We start from the raw sequence: 15,899 nt of genomic DNA on the forward strand, positions 1-15,899 counted from the left end.
ACAGGTCACATAACCAGTTTCCAACAGTTCTCTAAGCTTTTTGTCGACCAGTACATCGTGAACAAGGCGCCACCTATGGTGACTTGTTCGACGTAAGGCAGCATCAGGGAAAGTCCCTCAGGGACTATCTGAATAGGTTTGGAGCACAGATAGTCTGCTTGCCTGGCAAGGACGAGGAGATGTTTGTGCACGCCTTCAAAAAGGGCGTGTTGTCTGGACCTTTCAGCGAGTCGCTGATTAGGGGCCACCCCGCCACGTTTGCTGAAATTCGGCGACGTGCTGTGGCTCACATCGCCGCTGAGAGCGAGGTTGCAGAAAAGAGAGGGAACGTGGCTTCTACTAAGCCACAGGCCCAAACGAGAATTCAGCCGCAGAGGGTGTTGGAGACGGCGGGGGCCAAGAAGGATCAAAGGACTCGCCATCCTTACGATCCAAAGAAAAACAACGGGAGAGGGTCAGGGCGCCCTAGAGAGTTCAATTGTCCCCCGAGGTACGAGTTCGTCATGGGATTGGCAGACCTGATCGCCATCCCCAACATAGCTGCCAGGCTTAAAGTGCCTGAGAAAGTTTCAGACAAGGTGTTTGGACCAAAACCGGATACATGGTGCGAATTCCACAAAAGTTTTGGTCACTCCCTTGATTCGTGCTTGGCCCTGGGTTACAAACTCGACAAATTGGTCAAGTGCGGTTTTTTGAAGGATTACCTGCTGGACAACAGGACGAGGCAAGCGTCGAGCTCCCAGTCGGCGAGCAGTGAGGGCCAACAGTATGAGGCGCCCATTCACAGCGAGATCCACACCATAGCTGGAGGTTTCTCGGGGGGTGGATGTACTGCATCACAGAGGAAGAAATATGCAAGGTTTGTGATGACAGTAGAAACGTTCGTGGATCAATCGCCGGATGTGGACATTACGTTCACCAAGGAGGACCTCAGGGACGTTGTGCCTCATGACAACGATCCCATAGTTATCTCGCTAGTCAAGGCGGGAAGGAAGGTCCACCGGGTGCTGGTGGATCAAGGAAGCTCGACAGATGTCATGTTCTGACCGACTTTCAACAAGCTGCAACTACCCCTTGACCAGCTAAGGCCCTATGGGGGATGCTTGTATGGGTTTGCTGGCGACCAGGTGGAGGTCAGGGGGTACATTGAGTTGAGAACTACATTCACGGACGAGGCGGCCTCGAGAACGGAGAAGATCAAGTACCTCGTCGTGAATGCCCCCTCGGCGTATAACATTCTGTTGGGAAGGCCGACCCTCAACAAGATAGGAGCTGTGCCCTCAACAAGGCACATGAAAGTTAAGTTGTCGTCAATGGAGGGAGTGGTAATCACCATAAGGTCTGACCAGAAGGAGGTAAAGAAGTGTTACGAAAATAGCCTCAAGACTAAGAGGTCGGTGAGCTACATCACCACAACGCCGCCTCCCGATGTGGAGCCCAGGCCAGCAGAGGGGCGGGTTGTTGGCATGGCGATGGAGGTGATCACCGAAAGTGACGAGGTCATGATGGACGCCGAGGCAGGGGGAGAGAATGCCGGTCGGGAGGAAGAAGCGAGAAATCGTCCAGAGGAGGCCAGGGAATCGGGAATTGCCAAGGTGGTGATCGCCAGTGAAACAAGGCCCAAACCAGTCGAGGAGTGGCTTGAGAGGGAGATCGGGGGTAAGGTCTTCAAGTTAGGGAAATCATTGAAAGGTGAGACACAAGACCAGATCGCCAAGGTGATAGAAAGGCATCTGGACGCTTTTGCATGGTTTGCTTCAGACATGCCTGGAATCGACCCTGATTTCTTGTGTCATCGCCTAGCGATGGACCCTCAGGTCAGACCAGTGGGACAGAGAAGAAGGAAGTTCAATGAGGAGAGAAGACAGGCAATTAGGGACGAAACGCAGAAGCTCCTCGCCGCAGGCCACATCAGGGAGGTCCAGTACTCTGAGTGGTTAGCTAATGTCGTTCTGGTAAAGAAGATCAACGGGAAGTGGCGCATGTGCGTCGACTTCACAGATCTAAACAAGGCTTGTCCGAAGGACTCGTACCCCTTGCCGAGTATAGATGCCCTGGTCGACAGTGCAGTCGGGTGTAAGTTGTTGAGCTTTCTGGACGCCTTCTCGCGGTACAACCAGATTAAGATGCATCCTATGGATGAAGAGAAGACCGCCTTCATGACTGAGAGATCGTGCTACTGCTACAAGGTGATGTCCTTCGGGCTGAAGAATGCGGGGGCCACGTACCAAAGGCTGATTGATAAGGTACTTGCGCCGATGCTGGGGAGGAATGTACAAGCGTACGTTGATGATATGGTCGTGACTTCGCTAGAAAAGAGCAAGCACATCTCAGATCTTGAGGAGTTGTTTACCACGATTGCCAAGTATAAATTGAAGTTAAATCCCGAGAAGTGCATTTTTGGCGTGGAGGCGGGGAAATTCCTGGGTTTCCTCTTGACTGAGAGGAGAATTGAAGCAAATCCTGATAAGTGTACTGTCATCTTGGCGATGAGAAGCCCGACTACCGTGAAGGAGGTGCAGCAGCTTACAGGTCGGATGGCCGCCCTATCTCGTTTCGTGTCAGCTAGTGGAGATAAAGGCCATCCGTATTTCCAGTGCTTAAAGCGAAACAATAGGTTTGTCTGGACGAAGGAGTGTGCAAAAGCTTTCGTGAAGCTTAAGGAGTATCTGGCGAGTCCGCCGGTTCTGTGCAAGCCTTTGGTGGGAACGCCTCTCAGGTTGTATTTTGTTGTAACTGAGAGGGCGGTGAGTGCGGTGCTCGCCCAAGATCAAGATCAGATCTAGAAACTTATTTATTTTGTTAGCAAGGTGTTACAAGGCCCAGAAGTAAGGTATCAGGCCTTGGAGAAAGCCGCGCTGGCAGTTGTATTCTCGGCGAGGAGGTTGCGCCACTATTTTCAAAGCTTTACGGTGCTGGTGATGACCGACTTGCCTATCCAGAAAGTTTTAAAGAAGCCTGATGTAGCTGGGAGGATGGTAAAGTGGGCAGTGGAGCTGTCGGAGTTCGACATCAAGTATGAACCCCGAGGACCGATCAAGGGGCAGATTTTCGCTGATTTTGTGGTCGAGCTTTCTTCAGAGGCAGCACAAGTTGAGGGGGACGATTTTCGTTGGGTGCTTTCGGTAGATGGATCGTCTAACCAGCAGGGCAGCGGTGCTGGAGTCATTCTGGAAGGGCCCAACGGCGTACTGATAGAACAGTCCCTGAGATTTGCCTTCAAAGCCAGCAACAATCAAGCAGAATATGAGGCGTTGATTGCAGGTATCTTGTTGGCTAAGGAGATGGGAGTTAAGGTGTTGGTGGCCAACGGAGCCTAGGAAAATAAAGAAGAACTCTAGCAAGTTCACTCTGATCGATGGCGAGCTGTTCAGGTTTGGGTTTACACACCCACTCCTAGTATGTGTGCACGGAGAGAAATGCACAAGAATTATGGTTGAGCTCCTTGAGAGTATATGTGGAAGTCACATCGGGGGTCGAGCTCTGGCTGCAAGAGCTCTCCGTGCAGGTTATTACTGGCCAACGATGAGGGAAGATTGCAAGAAATATGCTCAATGTTGCAAGCAATGCCAGCAGCACACCGATTGGCACAAGGCACCCCCAGAAGAGCTTAAGTCAATTTATAGCCCCTGGCCGTTTCATACTTGGGGAATTGACATTCTGGGGCCCTTCCCATTGGCGGTCAGGCAGATGAAGTACTTGGTAGTGGCGATTGAATACTTCACCAAGTGGATCGAAGTGGAGCCAGTGGCCCAGATCACCGCACACAAGATCGAGAGCTTTGTATGGAAGAACATCGTGTGCCGGTTTGGTGTGCCTAAACGCCTGGTGTCAGACAATGGGACTCAGTTTGCAAGTCACCTGTTGAAAAAGCTGTGTGAAGAGGTGGGAATACAACAGGTGTTTGCATCCGTTGAGCACCCACAGACGAATGGCCAAGTGGAGTCTGCCAATCGGGTGTTGCTGAGAGGTTTAAAGAGAAGACTAGAGAAAGCTAAGGGATCGTGGGCTGAAGAGGTACCCCGCATAGTTTGGGCGTACCATACCACTGAGCAGTCAGGAACCCACGAGACTCCGTTTAGCCTGGTTTATGGATGTGATGCGATGATTCCAGTCGAAATCCAGGAAAGTTCTCCGAGATTCTAGAACTTTGTGGCGGAGGACTCGAACGAAGAAAGAAGAATGAATCTGGATTTGCTGGATGAGGTCAGGGAGGAGGCGAGAGTGAAGGCCGAAGCAATAAAGAGAAGGATTGAGCGAAGGTATAACTCTAAGGTAATGCCAAGGCAGTTTAGAAGTGGCGACCTGGTGATGAGGAAGGCCCATCAGTACGAGATGGAGAACAAGTTGTCGCCTAAGTGGACGGGACCGTTCAGAATAACCGAAGTGCTCGGGAACGGCGCCTACCGCTTAGAGACGTGAGAAGGAGGGGCGATTCCTTGCACTTGGAACGTCACACATGTCAAATTGTATTACAATTAAAGCCTTGTAAGTAAAGACGAACATGAAGAGATTTAAATAGTTTCTGTTAAAACAGTTTCAAGGGGGCACTCTTTTTTCCCTAAGGAGGGTTTTTAATGAGGCCACCCAATAAAGAAGAGTTTTCAAGTTTAAAGTTTCTAAGATTGCATGCTTATTGTTTTGAAAGTTTTTAGAAAAAAGACCTTATCATTTGTACGTGATCTAAGACAATAGTAAAGTTATATTGCATGCTTTCTAGTAAAGTTTTAAGTCCCCATCGTTTTTCGGCGATCGGCGGCAATAGTTAAAAGTTTTAAAGACCTCATCGTCTTTCGGCGATCGGAGGCACCAGTAATGTTTAAAGCCCTCAACGCTCTCGTGCGACTTGAGGCGAGAGGAGAAGTCTTCCTCGCCTTTGAGCGAGTGCAGGCGAAAAAGAGGAGAAGTCCTCCTCGCCTTTGAACGAGTGCAGACAAGAACAGATTGAAAGACCTCTTTGCATAAGCAGATTGAGGCAAGATTAAAAGTCCTCAGTGCATCCAAGGGGGAGGAGATGTACACCCTGGGCAAGTTGAGGCATCAGAGAAAGTCCTTCTCACCTTAGAGTGAGTTCAGGCAAGATGAAACTGAAAAGTCAGGGGTGTTCGTGACCTTAAACGGCGGGAAGGGAAGGTTGATGGAAAACGCCTTTTCCCCTTTAAGTGAAACATCAATGTTGACCCAGTAAGACCAGATAAAGCTTCCACGCTTGCGGGTGGTGTGAAGATAGATAAAATCCTTCTCGTCTTGAGCGAGTTCAGGTATGGCGTGAAGGGTGGAAGAAGTCAAAGGATAGCTGAGATAGGTTCGTAGAGAACACCTCACTATCCAGATCATTGTTCTAAAACTCAGGGAGGTAGAAAAGGATCCGAAAGGCGCCTCTACCCCAGATGAGGGAACAATGATCAAGTTATGCAAAAGAGGGTAGCATCGCCAGAACCCTATGGCATGAAGGTTGAGATAGTGAGGGTATTGTATGGCGAGTACCAAATCAGAGGAATTTACAGCGATGACAGGAGAAACGTGAACTTCACTTGGCAGATCAGGTAAGCTGTGTTTAGAATATTAGATTGAGTTAAAACCTGCTGCCTAGCAAGTGATTTTGCGATAAGGTTTGTTACCTTAAGTATAAGTATAAGTCATCGCCGATAATTGATGGTGGCTCGAGTTTACTTTGAATTAACAGCTTGTTAAGTTTGTTATGAGGTTAACAGTTTGCTCGAGTTAAAGCAGTGTGTGAAGGTTTAAAGTTCAAGTAATGCTGAGTTAATTCAGTTGAGTAAGTTTCACCAGTTGTGTTGGTCAACCACACAGCAAATAGAGGCAAAGGCGTATAACGTGAAATAGAAAGACAATGTTCAAACAATAGAAGTTATATAAGCAGTGCCAATTGAAGTCTATACACAGATCAGTCATTACAAACAGAAGGTTCTAAAAAAGGAGGCGATGGATGGAGGCGGCTAATCTTCAGAAGGAACGATCTTGCCATCCACCACCTCGTTACAAATCGACAGCATGGAAAGATCGAGCTCAAGATATTGGCATGACATTTGCTCCAGAGCAGCTTCGAACCCAGAGGTGAGGATTTGAGCAGCACTCTACTCGAGCTCATATATTTGGTTCTTCAGTTCTTCCTTCTCCTCATGAACTCGAGCAAGTTCTTCAGTAACTTTCTTACTCTCGTCCCGAGCTTGGACTAGCTCTGCAGCAATTCTTTCAGTTTCCTTACGAGCTTCGGTGAGCTCAGTGTCAGCCTTGTCCCTCTCAGCTTCGACCTTCCCCAAGAAGACCTCCCTCTCTGCTGATCTTTTTTCAATCTTCTCCACCCTGGAAGCTTCAGCTTTTTGTGCAGCCTCCAAATCTGCCACTTTGACCCTAAATGGGACCAGTTTGCTCTCCAAGTTAATCTTTTCTTGGAGTTGAGTGTGTAGCTTTTGGCGCAGATCAGAGGCTTCCTTGCGTGTGTTCCTTAGTTCCGCTTCCAGCACATCCTCCAGCCTTGAATGTTCCATCTCCGTCATCAGCAGATTGCAGGTGAGCTTTTCAGCTTCAGCCCTTATTATGAGATTTGCTCCTTGAGCGCGAGGTTTTCCTCTTGGAGCTTCTTGAGTGAATCCTTCACAGCTCTTGTTACAAGCAAAGGGAGATCTTCCGCCATGGTCTTCAGTTGCACTGCGAAGGGTCCCAAGGTCTCTTTAAAGGGATCTGGGAGACTTGAGGCTGATGCTGGAGGTGCTGGTGGAGTTTGATGTTGACTTTCACCACCACCCTCTTGAGCTTGTACAGCAATTGGGGCTTCCAGGCGTGGTGGTGAGGCTGGAACTTCTGTTATAGGCATTGGAGAAGCCTGAGCACCTTCATCTTCTCCTAGTGTGGCCCCAGCAATGGATGTGGTGGAAGGAGGACCCTCTCCAACAGATACAAATGGTGTAAAGGCGCTCGGAGGGTTCTCTGCATAATTAGGGCTGCTACTTTCGATCACTATGGGCGCGACGGCCAGTGGTGTTGCTTGGATTGGTTCTAACGGAGCTGGAGGTGATGGCGGTGTTGGTGTTGGAAGTGCAGGTGGTGTGGAGGTGGTTACCCTTTTTCTCTTGGTGATGAGACCATCCTCGGTGTCTTCATCGTCGTCTTCTTCTTCCGACACCACCTGAGGAGTCTTCCTCTTTGGTCTCTTCAACACCAGTTTTTTCCTTTATGGGGCGGGTAGGGCCCCAAAAGGAGTTGGACCTTGGGGAGGAGTTTTTCCTTGGGAAATGGCGATCTCCACAACCGAGTTGGGCACAGTTTGGGAGCCCGCCGCAAGTTTGTGGGATCGGGCGATCGCCCTCAATTCTGCCAGCTTTCCTTTTCCCAACATTGCGTCTGCACAAGGTAAAAAATAGATGAGTATGCCCCAAAGCAGAAGCAGAACATGCAAGTATGTACATACAGAAATAACATAGGTAAATAGCACATGGATGAATGATCAAGACCAGTACAGAACAAACAGAATGGTAGAAATGCTAAGACAGTTTCAACACAAAATGAGAGTCTTGGTGTTGGGGTAAGGGCTAACCTATGTACATTTCAAGTTGGCCCTCGAGGAATTCGAAGGAGATTATTGGAGCAGTGGGGAAGGTGATGTTGGCAGAAGCCACACTTTTCCAGAAGAGACAAAGGTCTTTGTCCAAATCCCCCATGTTGTCAGGACTTCTTGTTCTCCTGAAGTTGTCCCTGGAATCCTTGGTCCCCTTGTTTACCCAATACAAAGGGAAGCCATCAAGCAACGAAGGGTCTTGATCGTTCGGGCACACCTTGACGAATTTCCCCTTCCAGTCTTTATAGGATTGCTGGAAGATGGAGAGGATTAACCTCCCAGCAATTCCATTCAAGCTGACCCAGAGGCGATCTCCAGGATTCTTTGCCTCGAATAAAAAAAGGAAGACATCAACTGAAACCGGCAGCCCCAAGTGCGCGCAAAGGATTTGAAACGCCCTCACAAATGCCCAGCTGTTGGGATGGAGCTGGGCAGGGGCGATGTTGAGCTCGGTCAATAGCTCCCTCTCGAAACGAGTGAAAGGAAACCTAAGTTTCACTTTCTTGAACAGCGTGGCGTAGACGAAGCAAAACAACTCGTCGTTGCTCCCCTTATCGTCCGCACAAATTGGTTCTCCGAGGAGGCAAGGTAGCACCGTCACATTGTCGTCGTGCTCCTTGTGAAATGAAAGGTCGGGTCGATCCCCTTTCTTCAGACGACGCACCCCCACCTCAGTATTTATCGACGAGGTTTCCTTCAGTAGAGTTGGGGTGGCCCAAGGGTAGAGCTCTTTGTAATCCCGCGGAGGAAGGGAGACTCCCCCGGCTTGCGGTGGAGTTGCTTGGGTAAGGTTGGCACAAGAAGAGGCAGGCCTCTCGGCCTGTGTGGAAGGAGCACCAGAGGCTCGTGGGGGGTTGCGTGTTGGTGGAGGGTTTGTCCCAGTGATAACCCTACGAGTTTTGGGAGGAGGGTTTCGCGATGAGGAAGGAGGATTAGTGGTGGACTTTGTCTGAGCCATCGTAGGAACTGCAAAGGAAAGAAAAGGGAGGAAATGAGGATAGCGAGAGAATGACTCGATTGAGGACGAAGAAGATAGAACGAACGAGTGAGAGTTCACTGGGGTAGACGTTATCAGGAATGAAATCTTAAGTTACGAGAAAAAGAGAAACAACCCACAACGTATGCTCCAGACAGTTAATGGATGATGCAAACTGATTAAAATGCAACAAATATCAGTAGAAGGAGTAAAGGAGTTACCTTTTGATGATCGGGTAAATGTTGAAGGAAGTCGAAGATTGTGGGAGACGAAAGGTTTCGTAGTTCGCAAAGAGAACGTTTAGAATGCTTGAAGATGAAGAAAGATAATGAAACAGTGAATAGCGCGAAGGGTTTAAGGGTTTTGAACGTTGTAGGAAACGCAAACGACAATTAAAAACAACCGTTGATGAAGCCACGTGTCGTTTGATTAAAAAGGGGTTGGTGAAGCGTCAGAAAGGCAAAAGAGTACGAACGTACGGAAGTCCGTACAAGGGCCACGTAGATCGACGATGATTTGACTTCTTAGTCTTTTCGCTGGTCAAGTCTCAGCTTAAGACTGGGGGGCTTATGTACCGATCAGGTCATCGGGTGTGATGACATGACAGCAAGCGACAATATAGGCGTGTTGAACGGGACACCTGGCCGACAGAAGGGAAGTAAATCGGGAAGTCAGTATAGTCGCCGATCGCTGAAGTGGCGTTCTCCGATCTCTAATGTGCGTAACCGGCGGTCACCAGGGTTGCATCACAGTCGCCGTATGTGAGTACTAGGAGATCAGGTGGTTAGAGATCGCCGGGGAATGCTAGGAGATCAGGTGGTTTACACACCGCCGAAGGGGCACATCACCAAACGATCAGGGAAGCTTATTTAAGGTTTCCAAGAGGTACAAGTATGGAAGACGAGTGATATGCTTGTCACGTAGCAGCGGAGGATGAGGTTATCAGATGATCACACCCTAGCAGAGGTCGGGTCGAGGGAACAGTTTCCTAGAGCATGCACGGTGTGCAAGTGAAGCAGATCGTGATGACAACAGGCGAGACCACAAAGATGGTGCATGTGATGGCACCCGGTACTCGCCACTTAAGGGGTCGCGCTCCAAGGAGAGCCGTGCACCAAGTTACTCCCTGTATGGATAACTTAGTCAAATGGCGAAAAGAGTAGAAGTGACGCTCAAGTTGTGGAAGCTCCAAATAGTGACACGTGTACAGCTGGATATGAGCCACGTGTCTAGAGGTGTAACCGTCAGGAGAGAGAAAAAACTTAGGTATATAAGGAACACTTAACAACTTAACAGACTTTTGAGGTACGCTTTCAGAACACTTTTCAGTACACTGAGATTCACAACGCCCGGTTCCTTGAGTTGAGATATTCTCTCTGAGTTTTTGGTGATTCTTCCACTGACTTGGGCGTCGGAGCGCGATCGGCCGCAGTGGCGCCACTTTGTTTTCTTCAGGTTCTTGCGAGGAATTAAGACGTGAAGAGCAAAAGCTAACGTGGTGCGAAGCTGATCCAGAGGAAGATCTTTGACGTGGCAAGACTCTTGCACTCAAGTCAACCGGCAGGATCAATTGAAAACGCTTATACAGATTAAAAAGTTAAAATTTATAATATAGTTAATTTTTTTATTAATATATAAACTTTTTTTTATAATTTTAGTTATTTTATTATATGTGTATGGGATAATTAAAAAAATAGATACAAAATTACATGTGATTAATTCATAACAGATTTTATGAAAGCACATGACGTAATTGCAGATATTTTATGAAAGCACATGACGTAATTGCAGATAGTGGCTTTTCCTCTTGTTTCACTTATTTCTCTACACTTGATAGAAGAAGCCTGCATCTTCCACATCCAAACAGTGGTGCACTTTCATTTGAGTCTGCCTTCCCCACCCCAAACATTTCCTTTACTTTAGCAGACTGCCGACCTTTTTCACGTGGGTAGGGTCGTGTTGAGGTTCTTTTCCTCTATCTCTTCTCTGTCTCAACTTTTTGGCTTCTTTCAACTGTATTCAACACCACCTAAACGTTTTTTCATGGCTCATGTTCTAAGGCAAATATTTTATTATATTATTAATAAAATAAATAAAAATAATATAATGAAAATAAATATAATTATTTATAAAATTTTAATTACCTTAAATATACATAAAAATTCCTCATATTTTATTATTCAATATTTTTAGAAATAAAAATAAATTTGTATTTATATTTCGCACTTTTAAAAAAATAAAAAATTCTCTCAAAACATTCTATCACGTTAAATCCCTTCTAACCAGCAAAATCTAAACAGTCTTTCTTCATATTCTTAAATTCTCAAACATTCACTATCACAAATGTTAGAAAAATACATTCCATTTTCTACCGAAACACATCTTTTTCCTTTCCCATCAAAACACATTATGTGAGAAATGTTAAGGTAAGGGAACTTTCGTGGATGTCTCAGCATAGCTCAACTTTGAATAGGAAAAGATTTCTTTAACACGAGAAAAAGTAAAATCACAAAGACCCACCTGACGCAGTGATATTAAATGACCCAAGGCTGTTTATAAAAAGGTCCTAACTTGATCCTCATGCATACCCTTGTCTCACTCTTTAATCTCTCCTTCTTTTAGCTGTCGTCAAAATCAGGTTTCAACTTCTTCATGGCTGATGGTGTTTTTGGAATGAGAGGTAATGAACTGATTTTTAACATAGGCAATATCCAAATATGTAACATGGCAATAGAAACTAACCCTGTTGATGGCCTTGTTGCCTTCATCTTCTTTGTACTTCTCGCTTTCCTCCAACTCAGATATCCAGAAAATTCCACCCCATTTCACCTTCATCCAAACACCATTTGGCTTTCCATTCTTAGCTTTCTTCTTTATTGCTTCTTCACCTTCTCTGGTAACCTCAACTTTGGTATCAGAGTTAATCACTTTCAAACCCTCAAGCGTGTCTTCGCTTCACTCTCATTGCTTTGCATGCTGGTGCTGTTGCTACCCGAAACTTGGGAACGCTTCGGTTTCCTTATTTACATTTTATGGTTCATCACTCATGTGCTCTCCTTTATCAAAACCCACTTCATGGAAACAAGGGTGCAACGTCGAAATATGAGGAGGGTGGTGCGTCCACGGTTACCAATCACTTCAATGGATTTTAATTAACTGCTTCATCACTGGGTCTTGCTTTGTTTGAGTGTTGGAAGAGTGTGCTGTTACTCCTTTTTTATGTGTCTGGCATAGGGATATTAATTTACATCAAATTTTACTATCAAAGCACAAGACAGAAGGAGAATTATCCCTCACTTCTATAAGTTTGTCATCCAAATTTACACTGTCAATATATATCAATTATATAAGGCGTAATTAAGTTTTTGTTGCTAGAGGGAATATTTTAAGTTTTTATCTCTGGTAAAATGTTTTATGTTTTGGACGATACTTCTATATTCAAACATAAGGGATGCAATGACAAGAAGATTGTGAATAGTAAAAATATAGAAACACTTTCATTTCTTTAGGTATGGATCTTACAACAAAGAAATAATAAATAAACTTAAAAGAATGAATTGGTTAAGGTTCAACAAAGTATAGCCTATTCATCCAACTGTCTACTATAACTATTGAGAGACTAATGAACTAAAAACAACAATATAGATGATTAAACAAATTAAGCAAATTGTCCTTCTAGACCGTCTATCGAGAATTTTAATAACTTTAAAATTAAGAAGTATTAACTAAAATACGTTGCTTAAAGTTATTAAAAAAATATAACCCAAACATTAAAAGAAAAATGTGACACATTATTTTTTATTGAAAAAGAATATACACTATATTGAATTAAATTAGAAATAAACTAAAAAAATTATTGGTATTTAAAATATTTTTTTATTTATAAAAAATTATAAAATAATTTTTAAATTAGTATTTAAACATTAATTACCAATAGTTACTGATATTTTAAATTTTTTAATTAATTTCTAAAAGACTAATTGAACTAATATAAATTAAAAAATATTAATAATAAAGTCTGATAGATAATCTAAATACCAATTTAGAAACTATTTTATAAATTTTTATTAATAATAAAAATTATTTTAGATATTGAAAAGTTTTTTACTTTTAAAATAATATATAATTTAATTAATATAATAATTAATTATTTTTATTTTTAAATTTAGTTAAAATTTAATATTTTTTTATAGTAATAATAAAAAAATAAAAAAAAACTGTTGCATTTAAGTAATGGTTACGAAGGCATACTCCACTGTTGCAAGTCAAGACCAACTATGACCTAAATTTAAAGCTACATTTTTTAACTTTAAAAAGTACTTTTTAATTATTGTCCTAAAATTAGGATGGACAAAAAATCTAAATATAATAAAACTGTTCTATTTTTACATTGATTTAATCTATTTAATATCCATTTGTTTAAACTTAATTTTTATATTGATCCACATTTTATCAATTTTCTGGATTAGATATCCATTTTAGTTAAATGGATTTTAGAATTTAGAAAATCCAGATTTTCAATCTGTATTTTATTCCTCTGCACCGTATGACCTTCAGTAACTCTTTCATGTGCATATACTTCTTCATTCTTCTTCCTTTTTTATTTATACTTTATTATCTTCTTTTTTTAATTTTTAGAATAATTTATTTCTATTATTGTTATTTTCTTTTGTTAAAACTAAAGTTCTTTCTATAAAAAAAACTTAAAGATCACAAAATCATATATTAAAATTTTAAAAAAAAATTGTTTGGATTTTTTACTCTTTTTTTTTCACAGAAATTTATTTTATTTTATTTTCTTCACTTAAATATTGCATTGATTTTCAGTTGTCTCCATGCATATACACTTGAGAGGGATTATATACAAACAGTAATATACCAAAAAAATTTATCAAAAAATATATTTACATTTAAAGGATATTCTATACAGTAAAATAGAAATTCAATGGTTGATTTTTATACTCATTACTTTAACAATAAAATTAAAAAAAAATCACCAATTTTATGTCTAGTTTGTAATTGTATACAATTACTTTTTCTGTATTACTGCAACTGTAATGTTAATTTTTAGTATTATTAAATTATAATTTTATTATATTTTCTTAATATTTATATGATATTAATTTATTTACATATTATTATATTAATATTATAGTAAGTTTTTACAAAATATAGATTTAATTTAAAAATCCAATTTAATTTATTTTTTTATAAAAATATGGATTTAGATTTAAAATCAAATATTTGGATTTGGATTGGATATGAATTAGATTTTACAAAATCCAATCCATGAGTGCAGTTTTTGTATTTGTAAGCTTTTTAAAGTTTGAGAATTTTATATTCAAACATCTATTCATGTTCTGAGGAGAAGTGAGGAGAAGGAAAGATATTATTAAAGTTTGACAATTTTATATTCAAACATTTATTCATGTTTTGAGGAGAAGGAAGAATTACTAAAACAATAGTTATAATTTTTTATATTATTAAATTATAATTTTATGATATTTTTTTATATTTATATAATATTAATTTTTTTGCATAATTTTATATTAATATTGTATTTTTTTTTTAAATATAAATTTAAAATTCAGTTAATTGTTTTTATAAAAATATGGATTTAGATTTGATTTGAATTGGATTTAGATTTATAAAAATCCAAATTGATTTATAGAAAAATATGGATTTGAATTTAAAATCCAATCCAAATATTTAAATTTGGATTATGTAAAAATCCAAATTAGTTTTATAAAAAAATCCATTTCAAATATTTGAATTTGGATTTCTCAAAATTCAAACCACCCTTACCTAAAATAATAAATGATGTAATAATTTGACTTAATTGCCTTGTAGTTTGTATATTCTTTTACTTTAGCTCTCTCTAAATTTTGTTCAGGAATTAAACCAAAAACTGTTAATATGTTATTGTTCCAATGATTTTAACATGTGGTGAACGAGTATATATCACCACTGTAGCACAGACTGATACGAATATTCTATGTAGCAAAAACATTAATATGAATATTTATACGAGATATGTATAATTTTTAAAATAATAGAGCACGGAGACAAAAATCTATATATTATATAATTATTAATTATATAAATTAATAATTAAGATTTATATACACCAATTATGTTTCAGTTTTTTTTAGTAGAAAGATGATTTTATGCTGTTTCAAAATAATTTGTTCCTTTTTTTTTAATTAGGTTAGACTTGTGCTAGAATTGTCATAAATTTAACAAATATTCTAGAGTGTCAGTGTCTGATAAATGTGTTTGGCACATACACATCATTTAAGAGAAGTGTTCGAACTTCATAAATATCACATTGTTATTGTCAAGAGAAATTATCATGTAAAAGCTAAAATTATAAAACATAATTTTCTTGAGCAAATATATATTTAGAGTATTAATCATGCTCTCAAATTATTCCTAAGTTTCAAGATAATAATAATTATTACTAAGTTTCATGGTCAGATAAACTCACATACATGACTTCTTCCCTAATAATTCTCTGCGAAGAATCTTTTGCGGATAACCGGTAAAAGGAATGCGCCCCATACAACCCTGACGTAGCAGGGATTAGTAATGTGGCAAAAGAGCATATTTGTCTTTTAATATCATTAATAAAAATTTAAAATTATTGGTAAGTTATCTGAGGAGTGTTTGTAACGTAATTCATGAGGAGAGTGGAAATGGGGATAAAAATTAGAATATTTGTTTTATACAAAATTTTATAATATTTTCCATTTACTCGTGTTAAAGAGGAAAAAATAATCAATTTACTTCATCAAAAGCAATAACTTATTTATCGAATTCGGTAATAGAAAATCATACTTTTCAAAGATTTTTATGATCATGAAAGTTTCTCCAATATTTTTATATATAATTGTATAAAGTTTATAAGTAAGAAAATATTCACATTATATACGCATATACACGCCATATTTTTTTTAATTTCTTTTGATGTTTTTTTAAGTATATACTTTTATTCTTTAATCAACAAAATATAACTTTTGATTTAATAAAATAAGTATTCAACAGCTTCTCTATTATCTAAAATAACTAAATAATTTCCTATTAAAATAAGTATTACATGTTTTATTTTAATATCATTTTTATAAAATCATATATATATATATATGTATATATATATGTATATATATATGTATATATATATATATATAATTTTATTATCGTCAAATTGTTTGAATTAAAAAAATAGATAAAAAAATTGTTTGGATGAAAAGAAAGAGTAAGAAAAGTTATATAAAAATTTATAGTAGATTTGATTAATGTAATAGAATAAAATATTTTCCTCTACAGTTGCTTGATGATCCTAAT

General features: G+C 40.1%; 1 protein-coding gene across 1 annotated transcript; it reads left to right on the forward strand.

Moving 5' to 3' along the window:
• The first annotated feature begins 11,207 nt into the window (after nt 1-11,207).
• On the forward strand, nt 11,208-11,711 carry LOC150024791 (uncharacterized). Its single transcript, XM_090296308.1, has one exon. The coding sequence runs from the start codon at nt 11,208-11,210 to the stop codon at nt 11,709-11,711; it is 504 nt and encodes a 167-aa protein (XP_090152434.1).
• Nucleotides 11,712-15,899: the final 4,188 nt, after the last annotated feature.

This window comes from Phaseolus vulgaris, chromosome 10 (assembly GCF_051622355.1).
Source record: "Phaseolus vulgaris cultivar YP4 chromosome 10, ASM5162235v1, whole genome shotgun sequence".
NCBI lineage: Eukaryota > Viridiplantae > Streptophyta > Magnoliopsida > Fabales > Fabaceae > Phaseolus > Phaseolus vulgaris.